The sequence below is a fragment of the Pithys albifrons genome, chromosome 3, assembly GCF_047495875.1.
Source record: "Pithys albifrons albifrons isolate INPA30051 chromosome 3, PitAlb_v1, whole genome shotgun sequence".
Classification (NCBI taxonomy): Eukaryota; Metazoa; Chordata; class Aves; order Passeriformes; family Thamnophilidae; genus Pithys; species Pithys albifrons.
The window spans coordinates 67681176-67703783 of record NC_092460.1 but is presented as its reverse complement, the minus strand read 5'-3'; the positions used below and the strand labels follow the sequence as shown (position 1 = coordinate 67703783).

The 22608-nt window shown below is 41.7% G+C and overlaps 1 protein-coding gene and 1 long non-coding RNA gene across 10 annotated transcripts in view; both read left to right on the top strand.

The window, feature by feature from the left end:
* TBC1D30 (TBC1 domain family member 30) overlaps nucleotides 1–6904 on the top strand; it is a 49209-nt gene extending 42305 nt beyond the window's left edge. For 6 of the 9 annotated variants that reach the window (XM_071552287.1, XM_071552284.1, XM_071552283.1 and 3 more), the window contains 5 exons: nucleotides 818–930; nucleotides 1099–1238; nucleotides 2860–3066; nucleotides 3235–3291; nucleotides 4514–6904. In XM_071552287.1, coding sequence (XP_071408388.1) covers nucleotides 818–930; nucleotides 1099–1238; nucleotides 2860–3066; nucleotides 3235–3291; nucleotides 4514–5295 — 1299 coding nt within the window. In that variant the 3' untranslated portion in view covers nucleotides 5296–6904. The remainder of the gene's footprint in view (nucleotides 1–817; nucleotides 931–1098; nucleotides 1239–2859; nucleotides 3067–3234; nucleotides 3292–4513) is intronic. The other 3 variants (XM_071552286.1, XM_071552285.1, XM_071552290.1) reach the window with 1 other exon arrangement.
* A 5256-nt stretch (nucleotides 6905–12160) lies between these two features.
* LOC139669482 (uncharacterized) lies at nucleotides 12161–13015 on the top strand. The gene is made up of 3 exons (XR_011697268.1): nucleotides 12161–12261; nucleotides 12450–12512; nucleotides 12651–13015. It is a non-coding gene; the product is annotated as an uncharacterized lncRNA (long non-coding RNA).
* Nucleotides 13016–22608: the final 9593 nt, after the last annotated feature.

The following is a 22608-nucleotide window of genomic DNA, read 5'->3' as shown; positions in this document are numbered from 1 at the left end:
TACAATGTGTCTTTATGCCAGGTTGGATGGTGACTTAAGCAACAGTAATGCTACAAGCAAATGCATTTGCAACTCTGTATCTTCTTTAACTCCAAATGTTGCCTTAAATAAAATGTATGAGTTTTTTTATGACCTCATTAAAAAAAAAAACAACAAAACAACTACCTCCACCCCAACAAACCCCACCTTTACCCCCCACAAACCAATCCACAAAACATCAAAACCAGAAACTAAGAGGAGAAAAGCTAGTTGGATAATGTTCGATCCTTCCTCTTTGGCTATAATTTTTTGTGTTGAGGTGATTTCCTTCTCCCAAGCACTTGTGGCTGCTTAGGTGAAGTAACGGTCTGTTAGCAATCCACATCAAGTGAGGATCTGCCCCTTCCTGTCTATGCTAGTGTTAATACCCTGTTGAATACTTGAGAAGAAATATATGTCTTCTGGAAGATCCCCAAATCCTCAGTGATGCATTCATGTAAGTGAAATCATAATTGGAGGAGGAAGATTTCTGGTTTGCTGGCAAGGAGGGGATAGACAATAATTATTAAATGAGTATAGGAAATGAGAAGGATCCTACAGCTCATGTCACCAGTTCCTTTTTTTCCCCTCCAAATCATGTATTCTTCTAGTGAATCAGTCTTGCAGGAAATACGGACAGAATCATAAAAATAGACCATTTTCTTATAAGAAAGTGCAAGAATGTGCATCCTTTGATACTGCAAGACTCTGAAAGTCTTTTCATGGAGAAATCTTTTGTGGGACTGTTCGTTAAATCAAAAAATTTAAAGATGTGTTGTTTTTTTTTCCCCCACCCTAGACTGTTTATACCATGGCTCAGTTTCCCTTCCCACAACTGGCAGAACTAAGGGAGAAATACACATACAACATTACTCCTTTCCCTGCAGCAGTAAAATCAACTTCATTTTCAGGGTAAGTTTGAAATGCACTGTTTATGGCATAGAGGGTTATTGTTTACATAGAATTGAAAAGGCAGATGGCACTCTCCCTTGTATGCTCCTGAAGAAGATAAAGATGTGTGGTAGTGTTCATATTTAAGAATGTTGCTTTGTTAACTTCTCTTATGTTCTCATTTGACAGAAGGTTAGGCAGAACGAGAGACAGTGATGAAGAGAATGACTTGGATGATGAAGACTCAATTGCAAATGCAATTGGCTGTCTTGGACCATTAAGTGGGTTTTTGGCACCAGAGCTCCAAAAATACCAAAAACAGATGAAAGGTAAAAGTGATTTTGTTAATTTTGGAAAGTGCAGTTAAATCTGCACAACCTTGCAGAAACTGTAGCCTTGCCTGTGAAAGCTGCTGTGGCAAATGTGTTTTGTATGCACATAGAGGTTACAGCAGGTTCCAAATGATGTGCCTTGCAGTTGTTGATGTCTTCAAAGTCAAGTTGGAACCTGTAGGTATACAGTAAATGGCAGTGTGAATTAAGGATTGACTTCAGTAATGGTAAACAAAACAACCCCATAATGTTGCCCACCAACAACAGAAGCAGATGCATGGAAAACAGTCCACCCTAAATCCATACATACTTCCAAGACAGCAATTAAGTAGTCAGCATTTTCTGAAGAGTGTACATGTAATAAGCCATCTTGACTTTTGTTCGCCTATGCGTGGCAAATACTGGAACCGATCAGTGAATGAATTCTGCACATCATTTCATTGCCCTTTTGTCCAAACCTTCAGATTATTTTTGGGTTTGGATGTATTCACAGTAAAAAAAGAAAATTGGTATGGTTTAGGATGTTTGACAAAATGTCACTGCTTTTCCAATCCCTCTACATGGAAATAAAGTGTCTTGACAGAATGGTATGTACATCTGTGCAAGCTCCACAAGGAGAGCAAAGTTCTGATACATACAAGAAAAGCAAAGATAATTCGTTAACTTGTAGCAGCCGGTATGGAATGACAGTTATTTCATAATTATCCTGTGAGAGGCCATTTTTACTTAACTCACCTCCACCTTACCACCAGAAAACCCCAGACTATGTAGCAGTTGCTGTTACCTGATAACACTTCATTGTTCTTCTGTCTTGGTTTTGCTGAGACCTATAAGCTGCAATTTTTGTCTTGATTGCTGTGGTGTTTTGATTTTCCCTTCCCGAGGGACTGTAAGTCTCTACCTGCTGCTTCAAGCTAGCACTTAATCAGAACATCAAACTGCTGTTGCAAACTAAGCCAAAGACAAATAAACATCCCTTGAAAAGAATTATCCCCTGACCCTGGAGTGCCAGGTTGGTGGTGCATCAGAAACAGCTGTGAAAATAAATTGCCCTGTTGCTCTTGCTCTGCAGCTGTTTGTCAGAGGCACTCTCAAGTTGTGTGACCCTCAGCTGCTCTGCACCTATCTCTTTTGTTGCTGCTAGCAGGTTTCTCCCTGTCGTGTTTTAACTGTTTCTTGATGCTTCTTGGGGGTGTCACTGGGGCTGTTGTTGAATCTTGTGCCTGCTTGACTGTAATGTATTTCATAACTTGCATTGTTGGCCACTTTTACCAACTGAGTGTTTAATAATTAGTTACTGAATTACTGCAGTGGTGGCCTGATGTACTTTTGGATATTTAAAGGAATGTGCTTGTAACTTTGGATTGCCATGTTGATTGACTTTTGTACTCTTTAACCTGCCCTTAAATCGTTGCTATTCTTAAGCAGTAGTAATAGGACAACTTAGTTAAATATACATATTATAATAAATGTTACATATTATAATAAATTTTAAATTAAAGACTAGAGTTAAAAAGGATGATAGGAATCAGACACCGATTTCCCCTGTAAATAATCTGTGAAACTCTCGAGTATGCCAATTTACTCCTCACCTCCACTTTATTCTCACCTTATACAGATCAGAATGAAGAGCAAAGTCTTGGTTCCAGTAACATTGCAGAATTAAGTCCAGGCGCAATAGACTCCTGCCGAAGTGACTATCATGCTGCTTTTAACAGCATGATGATGGAGCGTATGACCACTGATATTAATGCACTGAAAAAGCAATATTCCAGGATAAAGAAGAAGCAGCAACAGCAGGTTCATCATGTGTATATCAGAGCAGGTAATGTTGAAACATGCTTCATTTACTGGCAAGGCAAATGACTCAAACATTCACTCAAATAGGCAAAATCAGAAAGACTGATGGGATATGTAACACATTAGTAATAAAGTGGGTACCACTTCATACAGACAGAAAATGAGAAGGTGATATTTTTTCTTCTCTTGTCAGGATCTGAAGATGATGACCCTGGGATTTTTTTAGGTCCCAGGGACCAACTGAACAATGGTATTTAAAGTGTCTTTGCTATCTGAGTGCATGGTGAATGATCTCTCTGATTAGAAACTTTAAATCTTTGGCATTCTTGGAATTGACATACTGATGCACTGGAAAACGTGAATGGGGAGATGAAGATGCTTCAGACACTGGCAGATAGATTTCTAGCTGGTCTGTATTATTTGAACTCCTCTGAATTCATCTGGGCATGACAAATTATACAGCTGAAGGAGCTGGCTTAGGTGCTCTGCTGTGGCTGGCAACTGTTGGGAGGACTGCACTGAACATGAGTCCCTTATTTGGCAATCCAGGTTACAGAGTCCATTTCCCTTACTGGCAGACTCAGCAGTGCAGGGATTGGCATGAACAGCACAGCTGAAGGTTTTAGTGGGTGTGCACAGGCCACCCTGCTCATTCCACCCCACTTAGGTGTCATTTCTCTAAGTCAGCACTGAACCGTGCAAATAGGTCACTGTGGAGAATTTTTGCTTCTTTTCTAGACTGTCTAAACCTGTGCTACCAGGAGCATTAGAATACATGGAGCTGCAATTTTTCTTAATTTGTAAGGAATTTGTATCTAAATATTAGGGAAGTATTAGCTTTGAACAAAGGCTGTAGGCAACAGAAACAGTGCAAACAGGAAAATGTTGATTCCCAAGGATTGCCAATCCCTACCCCCCTAAAAACCTTTCTAATCTTACTAATCATGATGCAGGGCTGGGTTTGTAATTTAATCAAACTTTCATCTAATTACTAATTCTGAGTCCACTCATCTGGTTTAATAAGATACAGTTTATCCATTAAAAGTACTTTGATTTATGCTCCACTCATTCAAGCCTCATGGAGAGGCTTACTTGATTGACCTCGTATGGAGACTGAATTGCCTCTCACAGCTGGAAGAGTAATGAAGGAGTGCTACTTCAAAAATCAAGAACCTAATGTTTTTATGATTTATTTTCATGATATTCTTGGCTTAGGATTTATTCATAAGTGCAAAGCAGGGAGGGAGGACAAGAAATGCTTATCATAGAAGGTACAGCTTTGTGTTCAACTCCAAGACATAGTGAAATTCAATGATAATTTTTAAGTTTGGGTTTGTGGGGTTTTTTTAAGTAGCATTCAGTCCTGCATACCTTTGCTATAGAGAGGCATCAAATTTGGTGTTGCATCCTTAGAACATTACTCTGTTTTGCTCTTTAACAGTAGTCTATTTCTTTTAAATGCTTTCTTTCAGACAAGGGGCCAGTTACCAGCCTCCTCCCTTCTCAGGTAAACCATTCCCCAGTGATAAACCACCTCCTTCTAGGAAAGAAGATGAAATTGAATAACAGGTCTCTCAAAAATGCTGTTATTCACATCCCAAGTCATGCTACAGGAAAGATGTCTCCCATTCCCCAAGAAGATCTTAAAGCAAAACTGAACTCTCCGTGGCGCACTCACATACGAGTTCATCGGAAAAATATTGCAAGGGCCAAAGGCCAGCTGGGCTACGGGGATACCATAGGGCTGATAGATGAGCAAAGTGAGAGCTGTAAAACAAATAGTCCTGGTGCAAAGGAGGAGACTTCCAAACATTCTGACTTTGGAGAAAAAGAAGGTGGTGGTTTGGATGACAGGACTACTCAGAAAGCTGATCAGCAGTCGTCTGAGCCAGTCTCAGTGGACAGCAGTACAAACATGTCAGTGGTTCAGCTAAAACTGGAAACACTGGAACTCACCTCAGATAGCAAAACTGATGCTGAGTCAACACTCTCTCAGTCCAGCCAGCTACATTTATCAGAGTTGTCCACCTCATCCAGAGACAGTGGAAACTTGGCTAAATTGCCCCAGCCTGGGAACCCAAAGTCACAAGTCTTCAATCCTTTTCCCAGTGTCAAGCCTCTTCGAAAGTCAGCTACAGCCAGGAATTTAGGGCTGTATGGCCCCACTGAGAGAACACCAACTGTACACTTCCCACAAATGAGCAGAAGTTTCAATAAGTCTGCTAATGGCAACAGTGGGACCAGGAAACGATGATACATCACCTGGTGCTTTCTGTTGCTGACAGCAACAAAAAAAATTATATTACCTTTTTTTTTCCAATATGTGCATGCATATGTGTCCCAAAGTGTTTCTAATCTTTAATTAAGTAGTGGGGGCAAAAGTGGTTACCAGATGCATAAATAGGTGTCTTTGAAAATTGTGTTCCTGTGTTGTTATGGGATGGATTAGTGATAAAAAGGCACCCTGACACCCTATTGTCAGTTCTGATGGTCCTTTGTGAAATAAACATTAAATTGCAGTGCAAAGCATGCTGTTTCTTTAAATCTAACTCAGACATTAGATCACCAGCTGCCTTTAACCCCTCAGCCCCCCTGGCTGCCTCCTGTCTTTCTGAGCTCGAAGGACATACTGTCCAGTGCAGCAGATAGGTGTAAGAGTTTTTGTGACTGTTGTGCAGCTTCCCCCTTAGACTTCATCCTCATGCTCCATGAGAGCTGAAGAAGCCATGACTTAACAGAAGCACAAGCAGCCCTAACAATCAAAAGTGTCACCCCCTGACATCTGGCTTCAGATATTCTTGAGCAGCATTTTATGCTTCTCCCCACAGCAATTCTCTGCCGATACTGTTTAATATGATCGGTGAGCATAAAAATAGCAGCTGTGAGTCCATCCACAGCACTGGTTTGCACCTTTTCTGTTACATCTGTACATACATATGTTTCTGTTACTGCTGGAGAGTTGTGGCACTGTAAAATTAGGAATTAGGTACAACTGTATGTGTAGTTGTATTATTATTACTATGGAACATCTTGGTTTCATTGGACTTAAAAGCTATTATCTAGATTAGACTTGTAGTTAAATAATATTTGCTAGCTTATAGTAGGTAAAATATATGAATGTTCCAAAGTAGTTTAGGGTTTTAAATTGTATAAACAGAGAAATTAGATACTTAGAGTGCCACTTCCCATTAAAAGCCATTACATTGGCTACTAAATAAGTGGGCTGGACCTGTGGGCTTCTATGGCATGGTTTCTTTTTGGTGTGAAAGAACAATGGCAAAGTGATAAACTGAGTATTTACTTCCAAATCAAAAAGTGCAAAGCTGGTGAACACCATATGACAAGTGCTATATATGTGTATATATACATGTGTGTATGTATATATATTATGGAGGCAGGCAGAGGAACTGTGGATAATTCAACTTTAGGGTTGCAAAATCAAGCACTTAAACTCCCAGAATTTCAGGTTGCTCTTAAAACATATTGTAGCTCTGCTGAATTGTGTGTAAAGAATGTGATTCATTTCCTTGTTTTCAAGTTTTCTGTGGCATGGAAGGGCCATTATTTTAAACTGGGGTAAAAATAGTAGTGATGAATCAGCCCCTTTCTATGTAATATCTTACTTGCTTTTTGAAATTCTTTGTTAAATTTCAAAATTAATATATTATTGTCTATTTATTAATGTATCCCATAACCTATAGTATGTGATATCAATTTTACTGTATACCATAACTTAAGAGCTGTACAATATACCTTGTTCATTGTTGTGGGGATGGTTTTATTTTGCTGTTTTATGCAAGTGTATGCATTTAAAATAATATTCAAGTATGAACACCATAAATATAAAATGGATGTAGATCAGATCTTGCCCCTGCCTTATTTCCAGATTATAGTAGTATTGTCACTAATGATTACTTATAGTGCTAAGTAAATTTAAAATAATGTAGAATTTAGTCAGTGATCATGGACTGTATGTGAATTGTTTCTGCATTGATTTAGAAGAAATGGAGTTCTCAAAATTTTACTGTGAATCATCCTCCCCAATTTTTCTTAGCTTCAGTGTATCATGCAGCTGTATGCTGAGCCAGTAAAAATAAAAGGACTGTCAACCTGCAAAAACTGCTAAAATGTTGCAAGTACGTGTATGAATTTTCAACATTTAAGAAGTGATTAAGCAGTGGAAAATCAGAAAGTTTTGCAGGGATATAGGTCTGGGGAAATAAAGACATCAGAACACATTCTAGCAATTCAGAACTAATCAATAATTGCTGAGTGTGCACTCAGGGTCCCGTATTTGGAATGTTAGGATTGAGGCAGAGGAACCACAGCAACTCAGTGTATTAGTTTGATGCTGCTTGCTGCAGGAAATTTTCTTTAAGTACTGCTCAGTGAGAAAATAGAACGTCATTTTAGCTACCTCAAAGATACATTTCAGTACTTCAGAGAATGTTCACTCTCTATCTGAAATCTGCCTGTTGAACACACAGCAAAGGCAACTTCCTCACTTAGCGCTGAATGGAACAATAATCTGAGGTCCAGGGAACTCCACAAATGCTTCCCTTATTTTTCCCTAAAGAATCCCTTCAGCAAATGAGGTCTGATGATGAAGCTGTGCTTGGAACAGTGGCATTGCAGCACTGAGGATGCGGGGAAGTATGTTGGTGGGAGTCGCCTCCATAAATATTTTGTTTTCCTTGAGGCCTGCTTGTACTAATGCTCTCTTCAATTTGACTGAATGTCTTTTTTTTTTTTTAGTTAAGTATTAGAATCAGATTGTTGCACCATCATCAAAGGGAAGCTTTCAAGGAGTGGGCATTTGATTCCATTTTGAAGACACTTAAGAGTCCTGCAAGTGGAAACAGGCCCAAAGCTATTCTGAGATTATTTGAAATTGTCTGCACCTTGGAGGTAAAAGCACTAGATGGTAGAAATCAGTTTTTCAGAATTCCTGTCAGAAAAGTTGATTTCATCCACAGCTGCAACTATAGCAAAAATTTGATCCTACCAGAATCCATTTAAAAGAACCTGAATGGTTGCTAGAAAAGCAACAAAACATTATTTCAAGCAAAAGTAGAAGGCAGCCCTTTACACTGATATTTCCAATTTAGGTAGAAGTTCATGTTCCAAATTCAGAACTTAAAAACTATTTCAAACCTTCACAGCATGTATTTTAAATGATGTAATTTTTTCATACAGAAATAAGGTGAGTGGCTTCACCATACTGTAGTTTTCCTTGACCTTGTTTGTGATGAGTTACCTCATGCCTATCCATGGGCAGCAGTTGCATCTGTCTGAGTGGCAGGGAGTCAATGTCACCAGACACCAGCTCCACTGAAGCATGAAGAGACAGAAACTCATCCTCATGCATCCCTATCCTTGCCAATGCTTTGCTCCAGTTTTACTCACTTTTTGTTGGTGGAAGATTTGGTTGAGGCAGGGGTTTGTCGTGAAGCCCTGCAGTGATGAGAGATGCGCAGGCATCCTAGGCCATCACCCACAAGTCCATGTGTCATCAGCCAGCAGGGACTGGCCATGTGGGTGGTTTCTCAGGCAGCCAGAAGCTGCTTGGACACCTTTGAACACCTCTGTGTTAACAGCACCCTTTGGAAGGTGTTTGCGAGGGTTGTGCGTGTGAGAGGTGGATCCAGTACACTGCAGGAAAGTGTGTGTGTGAACGGTGTCTTCTGAACCTCCCCTACTGAAGAACTCTCAGGCCTTGCACAAGCTGATAGAAAATACTTAACATAATTTAGGACATAGAGGTGGTTTGCAGTGTTAGACCATGCCCAGGCCCAGCCTGCAGGATGCTGCTTTAACTGTGTTTCATCCTACAGGCAGCACACAGCTCTTACTGGCTCACCACAGATTTGAAAAGAACCACTAAAGTTTGCAAGTCTTTTTTCTGATAAAACCTCACCAAACCACACTGGCTTACCACAAAGAAGCAGGCAGGTGTGGTGATAGTGTGAGAGATGATGCATACGGATGGAAAGTTTGGGAGGGGGAAGAAGAAACCCATCCAGGCAAAAGGCACAAGAAATTTTGAGGGAAAGCAAACTTGGTGCCTGTGCTGCTTTTTAGGTTGTTTAGTTGTAAATAACAAATGAAAGGATCAGACCCATGATGTGCTGCTCCCTGCTCATCCTTCCTGTGTTCAAAGTGGTCATGGACTTGCCTGATGAGAGCCAGGTGCCACATCCTTTGATGATGTCCTTCACCCATTTGATAGCCCAGGGGTGCTCCCAGCCTGCCCCAGCAGGATCGAGATGCCAGTGAGGAGCCCTCTGATGAGGCTCACTGTGGCTCGCTTGGCACTGTGAGCCATCAAGAAGGGAGCAAATGCTCGAATACCAGCCAGGGTAAAATGTGCAGTCGTTGCTGGCACACCTGACTTCTCTTGGCCTGAATCAGCTCTTTGGGAGGATGTGGCTGTGATGACACTGCCCCAAAACTAGGTGAGGAAGTGCTGCTGACAGTCAGGTGTGCCATTGCTGGATGGATGTGGCCGTGCAACCCCAGCCAAAGCTCAGCAACCTACTGCAGCTCTGCAACACAGATCTGACTTGCTGGGTCAGCCCAAAAGCTCTGCAAGCCTAAGTGTGCTCAGAGCATGGCTTGCACTAGTTTGCAGGGGATCTGATGTACATGTGCACCCCCGAAAATGCAGTAGTATTGGGACGTAATTCTCTGTGTCTGGTGTTCCAGCAGCAGCCCTGCTGTCTGATAGAAGGGGTTTCTGCATGAAACATTGCTTGGTCTTTCCTCTCAAAGGTGTGTATGTTTTTCCACTATCACTTACTGGTTTTCTGACATATAATTGTAACTCAGGGAAATTTTTTGAACAGTGCCTCATTTTTTGAGTACTGGATCAGGAAAGACAGGTGCTTTCTGCATCACAGCACTCAATATTGCAACTATTCCACTCTATGTTTGGCTTGTGCACTTTGTGAATTCCTAACCCTTGCTTGCATTCATTGCCTTTGTATTTGATGAGAGGTTTTGTGAAGATAAGGATAGCCCTGCTGGTTGTCTTAGCCCAGCATCTTTTCTGTGACCATTCATGGTTGAAAATGCCTAAAATAGGAGTCCTGTAGGAATCTGGTACCTCCAGAGACAGCCTTCTCTTGGGCTAGTCATGTGATTTTATCTGAGTTGAGAACATGACATAGAGATGAGGTGGATAGCTGGGCCAGTGGCTCATCCTCAACATCTGGAGGCCTGCTGATCTGGGCAGCTGCATGCACAGCAGGGACCACAAACAGAGGTTCAGCAGCAAAACTTTCTCCTTCACATAAGAAGAAGAAGAATAATGGAGACAGGGCACAGAATGAAAAGAACAATAAACACCAGAAAATGTGAGCCTGAAGCAGCAGTTGTCATGGTGTTTCCTGCTGTGTGCCAATTTGCCTCTGTGGTCTTTGCTTTCACTTCCAGCCTCATAGTTATTCCTCCCTTCCAGGCTAACTGGCCTTCTCTTGCTGGGGAGTTATGATGGAACTGGACTGGAGTGATCCCCCAAAGGGGCAGAAGGTAGGAACAGGCTGGAAATCCTTACAGGCCCTCAGAGGGCCCCAGATCCAGCACTTCACACAGCCTGTGCAGTGCTGGAGGACTCACGGGCAGTAGTTCCTGAGTGGTTTTTCAGCCCTGTTTCAGACACACACAGTGGTGTTGCTTTGCTCCTGCACTTGCTGCCTGTGATGTCTCCTCCACCTTGCTTTCCCTTCCCAGCAGTTCCAGTGGCATGTCCAAATGACACGTGTACAAACATTGACTCAGATTGAAGGGCAGGTGCCCGTCAGTGCAGACATACCACAAAGATAGCAGTGGAAGAAGAGCGAGAAAGTGGGGTCAGAAATTGTACCATTTTTTCACAAGTGGGACTTATAATTGCAGCTTCCCTTATTCTCCTAATTAAATCTTTTTATGAAACTCGTTTTTTGGGGGATTTGGTTTTTTGTTTTTAGTTCTTTTTCTTTTTTTTTTTTCTTTTTTTTTTTTTTTTAAGTGTGGGTGGATCTACTGCTGCCTTATTTGCACCCAAATACAGTTTTAAACCTGAAGCTTGTTCTCAGGCTGTCAGTTACATTAGGCATACATCAGGCTGGTTTGAACTCCTGATTACTGTATATATACTGTATATTTTTATACTGTTTCCCCTGCACTAGTAAACCTTTTGCCCAGCTGCAACAATACTGCTTATTGTCTGGCCCCCTGTTATGGGTTCACCTAGGTGGGCCTAGATTTGGGCTCTGAAGTGTGGACTAGGCTGAAGCTGTCAGCTGACTTGAGCTGGGCTGAGCTAACAGCTGACCTCTTCTAGCCAGTAAGTTTGTATTCCATACCACATTATGACATCATCTCCAGGGAAGCAGGAACCAGTGTGGGAGTGGTTAAGGCAGTTGCTTCTCAGCCCTCCTCTTGGGAGGACGCACGATGCTGTCCCAGGGGGGATGGAGAGGACCAGGCCCACCACTGGCTCACAGGGTACCTCAGGAAAGTAAAATGTGTTGTTCTGGGTCTCTCCTTTCTGCTTGGGTTTGTCTCCCTGGGGAATAAGCTTCTTCTTAAGTAATGTGTAGTTAGGACAGTAGAATTTGTGTGTTCGTTAAGAAGTTGAGGTGGGGAACTTGTTGTTGCAGACTTGTGTGAGTGTATATTTGTACTCTCTTCTAATTGTCTCTTTCTTTCTGTGAAAAATATATGTAGATTTAGTATAAATGCAGTTTGAAGTGTTTTTTTTTTTCTTTCCCCTCTCTTTTCCTCCCTTTCCCTGGTGTTAGGAGGGAGGCTTTTTCTCTCTGTGCTTGGGGGGGTTGGCAGTTGCTTATCTCAAACCAAGACACCCCCCAGTGCTTCTGGAGAAGAGGCTTCTCCAGAGGAAACAGAAGGACTATTTTCTGCTCGTCAGAGTGCCAGATGACTTGGTGTTGCTTGACACATTCTCTCTCCCCACTAGCCAGTGCTGAGTCACTGATTTCCTTACAGGCTGGAAAGTGTTTCATTCATGCCCAAGACATGCTTCTTGTGGCATGTGTGAAGCGCAAGTTGCCCCACACAGCTGCTGAACCTTCAGGATGGTGTGATGGACAGAGTTGCAGGGGTATTTCACTATTGCAGTCTGCAAGACATGATAGCAACTTCTGTGAAAGTGCTACAATATCTGGCCACAAAGATGAAATCTTGCTACTAGAAGTTTTGCAGCCATGGCCACCAGCAGGTCAGTGACATGAACCCTGTCTCAGTCCACACCATGTCTTTCTGTGCTCATATTCATTCGTGGTGGTCTTTTAGATATGGCCACTAGATGCCACTGATGCTCCATACAAACACAACTATGTTGCAATTCCTGTGACAGGAAATACATCCGTAGCTCAGTGTTTCCAATTTTTCTCCATTTTCGATCAGGTGTGAAGCAGTTTCCCGGCCGTTCACCGTTGAATTCACGTCTTCTCTCTTTGAGAACTCTTGGTAAGCTTACTAACTGCGCAGTAAGCCCAAAGCACACAGACAGCCTAACGGTGTGTCTTTGGAAATAGTGCCCATAGCAGGACTCTGAAATGCTCTAAAGGCTCTTTCTCAGTGGTATAATAAATTTTCTCTCTGCAGGACAAGCTGGCAAACACAATTCCAGCGACAGGCAGGTGAAGGAAGCTTGCTGGGATTCACTGGGTACCTTGTTGAGACTTGTTTTGTTCTACGACAGTGTCAGCAATGACAAGAAGAAACTGCCAGTCATGAATCATATGAAATATTTCTGTCATAAATACTGAAGCTGATCTGTTCCATGCTGAAGGCTGAAAGAAAAAACTCATCTTTTTGTCAAACTTGGGTAAAAATACCCCAGAAAGACAACCAACAAAACATAGCTAAACTAATAAACTGATGAGTATCTCTGGAATCAGGTACTTGCCAGCTTGCTGCCTTGCCCTGGAGACCTTATTATTGAACCCCTGAGTGCTTTAAGCTTACAGAACTTGAAGAAAAACCACGTTCGGGTCTCTACATGTGAATCTTGTGGAGCCTTGAAAAATAACTTGCCTCCTCTGAGAACTGGAATTTGAAGCCCACATGCCTGTTATCAGCAATCAGTACTGACTTGAGCAGCAGGCCCTGGGAACCTCATAAGCTTTCATGAGGCCCAGTGCATAGTCCCACACCTGGATTGGGGCAGGCCCCAGTATCAGCACAGGCTGGGGCATGAACAGATTGAGAGTAGCCCTGCTGCGAAGAACTTGGGGGTTCAAGTGCATGAGCTGGTGGAGGAGAGGCTTCACATGAGCTGGCAATGTATGCTTGCTGCCCAAAAAGCCAGCTGTGTCCTAGGCTGCATCAAAAGAAGTGTGGCCAGCAGGTCAAAGGGAGTGATTCTGCCCCTCTGCTCTGGTGAGACCTCACCTGGAGTGTTGCATCCTTATCTGGGGTCCCCAGCATAGGACAGATATGGATCTGTTGGATCAAGTCCAGAGGAGGGTCACAAAGGTGGTCAGAGGGCTGGTCAGATCATCAGAGGGCTCCCATCAATACAGGCTGAGAGTTGGGGCTGTTCAGACTGGAGAAGGATGTGGGGAGGCCTTATAGCTGTCTCCCAGTACCTAAAGGAGGCTTATAAGAAAGATGGGGACAAAATTTTTAGCAGGGCCTGTTGTGATAGGACAAGGGGGAATACTTTTAAACTAAAAGAGAGTAGTGAAACAGTAGCACAGGTTGCCCAGAGATGTGGTGTATGCCCTGCCCCTGGAAAGGTCACACTGGAAGGGGCACTGAGCAACCTGATCTGGTTGAAACTGTTCCTGCGCATTGCAGGGCATTTGACAAATCTTGATGTAACTGCACAGACCCAGAAATGAACTGACCTTGGGCATTAAATCAGGATGTGCCTAAAAAGAATGTGGTCATTTCTAGCTCAGACGAAGTGTGCTAAGTCCAGCAATGTCCAGAAAAAGTCTGGGAAATTCAGCAAGTGATTGCTTTTAATCTCCATTTTGAGATATGCTTCAAAGAAACGTGTTATTTTTAGACTCAGAATTTGTTTTTCCCTTGTACAACTAGTGATGTCCATGACCAGAGTCCTTGAGCCTGAGCAGTTCCAATAAACAGTTCCCCTCCTGATGAACAAGTGTCTTTAGTGTTGAGTGTTGTCTATTTTAAGGTACATGGGAGCATGTTCTGTGACTCCCCTTGAGGTGGCAACACTGCAATTGCAAAGTTGAGTTCCAGATGCAAGGACATGGCTCTGTGCCATCTACACAGGATGGATGGGTTTCATCTTGTGGGCTGTGGCTTCACAAGGGTGAAAGGGGAGGAAGTCATTGACCCTTCTAAAGTTGCGGATGATAGCTTTGTTTAAAAAATAGCTATAGATAGGTCTATGCATCCACTGGAAAGACTGCAAATCATGAAGAGTGCAAAAACACTGCCCTAAAGCTCTGGCCACTAATACAGATGAGGGTGACCTGCACCCTGCCACCTGTGTGTGGTTAAATTTTTCATTATACAATAATTACGGGGGGGGAAAAAAGATAGAACCCTGTGAAGGAAATCGTCTCAGCCAGAGGCTTATATCTTTGGATTAATGTAAAAAGTTTGAAAGACAGCAGTTACATAATTTAAATATACATTCCATATTAAAGATAACCCATAATAAATCTCCTGTGTCATATTCCAACTTGCTTTTATGTTTCTATATGCCAGTGAGTAGGGAAATGAGACCTGAGCACCTTTGGCTAAGGTCCTGACTGTATTTTGAGTTGAAGTGGATCTATATTTTGAATATTTAAATTATGCATACCTTTTTGCTTCAAAGACACACAGTGCATCAGGCATTCAGCTGTTATATTTGTTACCTTACAGGTGTTACCAGTCTGTATGGTGAGCACTGACTGCTATTAGAACTAAAGTAATGATAAGCTTGCCCTAACAATTCCTCTCTTGGTGTATGAGTGATGTCACCTCAAGCAGCAGCCTGCAGAGAAGGTGATGGTCTCTGGTGTCTGGTTTCTAGTCTCTGGTCTCTGAAGCCATGTGCAGCCTTGAGGATATGTTAGAGGGACCAGAGCACTGCACACACATGAAATGCTGGTATTTGCTGAAGTTCAGCAGCAGGAAAAAAGTGAGTTGGAAGCATATCTGCCATAACAAAGCTGTAACTACACAGTTTGTACTGGCAGGAGATTGGGTTTTTACCATGCTCACCTGTTAGCAGGTTACCATGCAGTGTCAGTGGTGCTGATACTGACTATTGATCCTGTAAGCTGGTCTTCAGAAAAGGACTTACCTCATAAACAAATATTCTGAGTTTGGCTTATGCCCTCCCGAAGTGTCTCCATGGCAAACAGGTTGGAACCACCACATAAAAGCTGTCAGACTGATATTTTCTACTCCTCTTTCCTTCCATCCATCCATCCTTCCTTTCTTTCTTCATGTCTGTCTGCTTGCCTCATCTCTTCTCCCTCTTGCCTGCCTTTTCCCCTCTTCTGTTCATTGCTGAATAGATCAAGCACATTTTCTACAGCTGGTAAAACAAACAAACAAACAAACAGCAACACAGTGGTACCGAACCTGCATGTGATGTTTCATTTATCCAGCTTTCTGTTTCACATCCATTTCTTCTTACACAAGACCTGTGATGTGTCTCCAGGCTTCCAAGGGAAATTATGGAAAGAACTGAATGGTTTATCTCTGTTCCAGTACACTGCAGGGATTTCAGTGTACCATCTGGTGACCAACAAGGCCGTTTTTGATACCTACACTCCTGTTGTGAACCAGTAACAAGTTTCTGTTGTTTCTCCTTCTGAAAGGAGAACACCGTGTTTCTAACTCTCCTAGGTCTGGGCTTTTTACCAAAAGTTTTAACATCAGAAAGGAAAAGGTTCTCCCAAAGCTGATACTCCTCTTTTGATTCCAAATGCTTTTGGAGGCTTGCTGTGTGATGTTGTACCATTTTGCCATGAAAAATGTTGATGTTCCTCCAAAGTGAGAAAGGAGTAGTTATTCAAGTTGACAACAAAAAATAAATGAGCTGTCTCATGAAGGCAACTTTTCTCAGAGTAAGATGAATCAGAAACTGAAGAAGCTTAAAGGACGGCAGGGGCAAGGCTCCAGCCTGAAAAAGGATTGGGATAGGCATGGCTTTCCTCTTCCCTTTCCTTCCTGTACAGTGACCTGTGCTTTGCCTCCCTTTCTTAGCAAACAGGTAAAGTACACATCTGAGACTACATTTCATCACTCACTGGAATCACTACAGTAAAAGAAAAGTCATATGAGGGTACTACTACACACGTAATACCACTACAGAACTGGTTGAAGGTTAAAATTTCTCACTGTCAGTGTATTTCACCACTGCTCAGAGGAAATGGAGGCACTGGGAATTTGCTGCAGTCAAAACTGACTGAATAGAGAATGAGTGAAATACAGGGTTTTTTCTTTCAGACATATGTTCTTCTCTGAGGTTCTGTGGGAAAACAGAGAAAGCTTTGATGGAGGTGCTTTGATGATGATAAGAGCCATCACATATGTATAGAAAAAAAAGAAACTTCTGCTTTTTCTGGTTGTCTTGTACAATGGACTGACTAATTCAAAGTGGGATTGATAAATTGTATCTTGATTATTTACCAGCTTTTAAAGTCCATCCAGAACTACTGAACAGAGAATAGATCCTGCTTGCTCTTCTGTCAGGCAGAATGTGCCCACATGATTTTCAAGCTCTGCCATTCACATATGCAGATCGTTACAGATGAAATGTATTCTTCATGTTGTTTTGCTCACTATTCCCATGAAGAGGACTGGAATACAGAGTGCCTTGAATGCACTAACCCTGAAGTTATTACTCTCCGAATAAGTGTTGTAATATAACTCTGTTGTCTGGGAGGTATTGCTAGGCTCTCTTTTTGGCTCTTGGAATTGTATGCAATGTTGCTGTGATGCAGACTTTAAGTTTGCTTGCAGTACAGGCTCTTGTTTGAAGTTAGAGCCACTTCAGGATGGGAGGAGGATGTCATTTTAGATCCTTAGCTGCCTTCAAATGGTGGTCTCAGCTGAAGAGGGATGGATTCCATCTTTCTTTAGTGTTTGGAAGATCCTTGAATGAAGGATCCTGTTGAAGGAAGCTGAGACACAACAGCAAAGTGCCCCTTGCCCATCCTCCCTGGGCATAGCATAGCTCTAAATCAGGTTGTTTACAGCTTGAGCTGCAGGTTCTGAGCAGCTCTTCACCTATGACAACTTATCTGTGGGATGCCTCCATCTACGCCACTGCTGTTTTCCTTGGAGGAGATGGAGAGCTGCTCTTGAGGCTGGGAATGCTGCCCCAGCAGGCAAGCACCTCATTTCCCTGTACTTTCTGTATGATTTTAAGACTGAACTACAGGAAATCTGCCTCCCTGGATTTAGCCTCACAACACCATGTAGTGGCTTAGACCCATCACCGAGACAGCACAGCAGCAGCTGCAAGAGACTAAACAGGTCAACGGGGAAAGGAAGAGGATTTGTGGGAAAGGAGCATCCCATTGGCATCCAGCCAGCCAGGAACTGTGAGCAGTAGTAACAAAGCCTGTGGGGACTTGTCCTAAAACTGGCCCCCTGGGACCACTCTGTTTTACCGTGTCAGATTTTAGTCTGAGACCAGAGTTTTGAACAACAGAAAGTCTAGAAGAAGTTGGACTATCATTTGCTGCTGTTCAGAACTATATGGAAAAGCAGAACCAAACTGATGAGCAAAATCCCTTTATCTAGAAGTCACAGAACTCTCTGTAGGGAAGTTGTACGTAGGGGAAGATCTCTGTGGGGCTGCACAGAGCTTCAGTACTTGTCACAAAGAAGGGCAGCTGGCACTATGATTTTGAGCACCACCTGCTACATTAATTGCTAACAGATTATATGTGTATAAAAGTGTGACACTGTGTGAAAAGAGGCTGATTTGGTCCAAAAGAGTGGAGTATAGAGCTGACAGGAAAAGTGCACTTACATTTTGCAAGGAAGGGAGTTGAAACATTCTGGGTAAATTTTGCTATATTTAGTTAAACTGAAATTAAACAAACAAAAAAAAGGAGTCTCACAGTGTTGACAACACCTCATGCTCGTATTTTTAATGAACCACTGTAATTTCCAGTTTCTATTTTTTCAATGTTTACATTATGTGATTTAACTCAAATCATATGTCTTATATAATTGAAAAATTTCTCCTCAATTGACTTGGAACACCCCAATCCTCTGACACTTTACTTTTGAGAGAAGTGTGAGGGTCTTCTTCTCTCCCTAAATTTAACTGTCAAAAAAGGGAGGGGGACTTTGTCTTTCCCTCATTTTGAAACACAGTATGTGAGTTTCTTTATGTAAAGATCAGGTTTACCTGAGCACCAAGCTGCCCACAGAATGGACAGGCACCTGGCATTTTCTAACTGAGGCACAAGGGCTCAGCACAACAAAATCCTTTTGCCTGCAGAACAGCTACTCAGATTCACCTGAGGCAGATGTTGGTCTTTCTTGGAAAATATTAGTGCTTTTCTGACAAAGAATTGAAATAATCCCCTGAGTCAGGATGCTTTGAGAAGTGTTGATGCAATTACAATGCACAGATTAAGTATATAAGGAAGTTGTTAAGGGATAGAGAAGGCCTGAAGAAATGAAGTGGCTTTTTGTTTGAAGAAGAATAGGTATATACCTCTCATTTTGCATTAGATTTTACCCTTCCTTTCTGCAGTAAGCCCTGAGTCAGTTAAGTGTTTCTGTGACTTAAGCAAAAAATTATCTCTTGTTGTTGTTGTTTTTGTTGTTCTCAGTCACAGGCATCTTTGGTTCAACAGAAGGTTTTCTTATTTTGATCCATCATTTGCTCAGTTTAACAGAAGTTTCTGATGTTACTCAGTATGCCACAATGGCACTGGCAGGAAATAAATCAGTACAGGGATTCTACTTGATTACAGACTGTCAGGAACACCCCTGGGACAGGAGGGCAGAAAGGCCACCACAAGACTTGGATGAAATGTCAGTAGGGGAGGTGCAGAAAGATTGTGCCAGGGGAGGAGGTGTCCTGCAACATGGCAGTAGAAAGAATGTAAAGGAAAGAAAACAAATCTGAAGACTAATAAAAAACTAAACAAACAAACTTACTGTTTTTTCACACATTCCTCTGTTTTGCTTGCCTGTTGAGCCCTGTCAGGCACCTTGTCTCAGAGCTGGCTAAACCAGCATTTTGTTATCTACATGTGTCTTTTTTTTTTCTCTCTTGCGATTCTTTGACAGGAACATCTACCTGAGAATGCTCTGAGGATAAATATACCCCATTACCATTTTCCGGACAGCTGTAGCATGGAGCCTTGAACTTCTGCAAAACTTCTCTGTCTCCCCTCTCTGGAATGGGTGTCTGTGTCCTAAGCACCCAAAACAACAAATGACAAGACCTTCTCCTGAAAGCATGCATAGATCCTCACTTGATTCAGAAAACATGTTCTGGGAATAAACTGCAAGGAGCCTCTGTAAGAAACTAGACCAGAAGCTCCCACTCTGTGGTCCAAGCAAAACTGTCAGATCACACAGCGAGCAGCAAGGCTTGTCTTCTACTGCTGCAAGTTGCCTCCAAAAGGCCTTTGCATTGCACTACATTGCATATATCTTCAGGTGTCAAGCCACAACTGAAAGAGAAACCAGTTTTACCTTGTGCCTCCTGGCAGGGGTGCAGCTGTCATTCTTGGCTGAACCTCTAAAGGTATCTGCTGCCTTTGTAACAAGCTCCATTTTCTCTGGAGCTCTCCCTTGTGTGTTTGCTACCCATGAGATTTTCTCCCAGTTCTCTGTTTGTAGCTGTTGTCTTCCATGTCCGTCTTGGCTCTTCCACTTTCTGTTGTTTCTTGTGTTATTACCAATGGTAGCTGTGTGTAGAAACCTATAATTAAATACTCAATTAAATATTGCATAATGAATGTATAAGAGAACAAAACATAGGACAAAAACACTGAAGAAAACAGCCCTTCTCAAATGGAGGAAGATCACTCACACTGATAGCAAATGACAACCAAAGAATTTGCAGTACTGTCTGAAGGTTGCACAGCTAGAAATTATTGATGTTTATCCTTTAAGAGACACAGGCAGAGTGAAGTGATTTGCTCAGTACAGTATAGTGAGCCAAAGCCAACAAAAAGTTGAACCCAGTCACTGTCATCTCCAGGCTCACATACAACCATGAAAATTGCTTCTTTTCTTCAGAAATAACCAATTCAAAAAACAACAACAACAAAGATTCCTCTTGGGTACAAACTAGTAACCTCTGGTGTCCATAAATGGCACTGTCTTTTAGATACTTGCATCATTTTGTAATGACTGTGGGATTTTGTTCCTTCCAGTGTCTGATTAAGTACACATTTTGTTGCTTGGGCACTAAAGCTGAAACTATCAATTTTATATATATTTATTTACTTTTGAAAAACATGTAATTATTTTATGTTAAGATATGCCATATCTGTGAGAGTTCAGTATTCAGTTATGTGTCTGGCATGTTAATTATAATATTCAGTCATTTCACAGTGTCTGAATGGTCCCACATCTTATATGAATAAACTTGCTTCTCCTGAGAATGTCTCAGCACAAATCTGCTGTTCTAATCCCTGCCCTTTGACATATACATTTTGTGCAATTGTCTAAAAAATTAATGTTTCGGGTTTATTTCTCTTCTATCTTTAACTAATTTCCCTCAGTTTAGTCACTGTCTCACCCCTGTAGTGCTTTTCTTTGTAATCTCTCCTCTTTTTCTTTAAAATTCAGTTGAAAGTTCTTCATTGGATGAAAGGAATATCCTTCCTTGCCATAAAACTGTTGTAGACTCAGAAATCTGGGATATTTGAGTACTTAAGGGCAAAATTATTTCTTATGAATTATCCATCAGAGGTTATAGATTTTGGCTTGAGATTTTGACCATGTCTTTTATGGGGTAGATATTCCTTGCTGATTTCAAGGGGAGTTTCAGGCACTGTAGAGAAGGAGTGTACTTGAGTAGGCATCATCATGCAAGGTTCTTAAGAGAATTTAACTTCATACTTTCAGTGTCATTGAGAGTATGGAAATTATGTCAATGGCATCAAGTATTCCTTACTCTTTGTTAAATGTTAATGAATATTGGGGCTGTTGAGTAGTCATGATATTTCCACATTAGGAAGTCCATCTCTAACTGAAAAGGCAGAAGTCAGGCTTAGCCATGTGGCTTATTGACATATTTCTGTTACGCTCCATCCCTGAGGTTTTAAAAAACAGCCACATTTTTCATTCCAGAGAAGAGAGAACTTTCGCTGGAGTGAACAATGGTTGTGAAGGTACCAAAATTGTAGGATGCCATTAAAAGTCGCTCTCCCCCACCAAAACAAACTCTAGTGACAGTCAGCCCATGAAGACCCTGTTCAAAAAAGGTCTTTACTGTGTCCCTACTACCTGTCAGCAGAGTTTACATAGTCCATGTATTTCTAGGGTGGTACTTTTCATTCTCTGAGGTTTTGCCATTCTGTTCACACTATGGCTGATTTGGATTTTGCCTGTGATCTGTGTTTTTTTGAGTTTAAAGCAGTATTTATTTGGGTATTTACTTCAGGTTAGCTGCTTTGAACTCCTTTGCTATTGTGAAAGTGTAAATAATTGGCTAGTTTTTATAGTTTTCCTTCCCTCCAAAATTTCAGAAATGCATTCTTTATCATTTGATGATTTATAAATCCAAGTTAGAGAACTGAAAAGGAGACAGTCAGACATATTATTTACCTTCCTTGACACCCTGAGCCTCCAGCTAAGTCTTCTGTTTAGATTGTCCAATATTCCCAGAAAAGCTCTGCTAAGTTTTCTGGTTGGTTTAGTCCAAACTCATGGACATTTTTCCTTTTAGCTGTTGTTTCCAAATTTTAAAGCTTTAACAAAGAAATGGATGAAGGACATTTCCTTGGAAGAAGAAGTGGAGAAGCCAGAGAGAGAAGGGGAGGGAGTGTGCTTGTGAAAGCTGAGAATAACTGGAAATATTTTTGAGCATAAACTAGGTAGGAACTTGCAAATCTACAAAATGTTTTAAAAATGAGTGAGGTTACTTCAGTGAAAGGAGAATTGCTTGTTCTCCACCAGGTGAATTGCTTGTTATTCTCCACCATATGGTAAGACCAGAATAGACCATTCTGATAATCTTGTCCAATCCTCTGTCTGACGTCCTCATAAGGCCTCTCCTTTGTAACCACAGCGGAACACAAGGGGAAATAAAACCAGCCCTGTTCTTCTGCAAGGCCTGGTTTCCAGCCATGGACAATCCCTTCAGATGATGGCAGTTGTGTTACTAGGATTGTGGGTGTTATTTTCTGAATTTATTTAAATGGAAATTCCTAATATCATCCCAGGAGAAACACCTTCCAATAGCAGATGTACTTAAGTAGGTATGTACACACAGTTTCAGCTTTCCCCTGCCTTAATCTAACTGCAAATAACCTTTACTCGTTCTTACAGCTCATCTCTGAATCACCATGATTTTTTGTCCTGGCAAATATGTAATTAATTTAGGGTTACAGAAACTGTTTCAACAGGAACTTGGGTCTTAGGAGATTTGGAAACC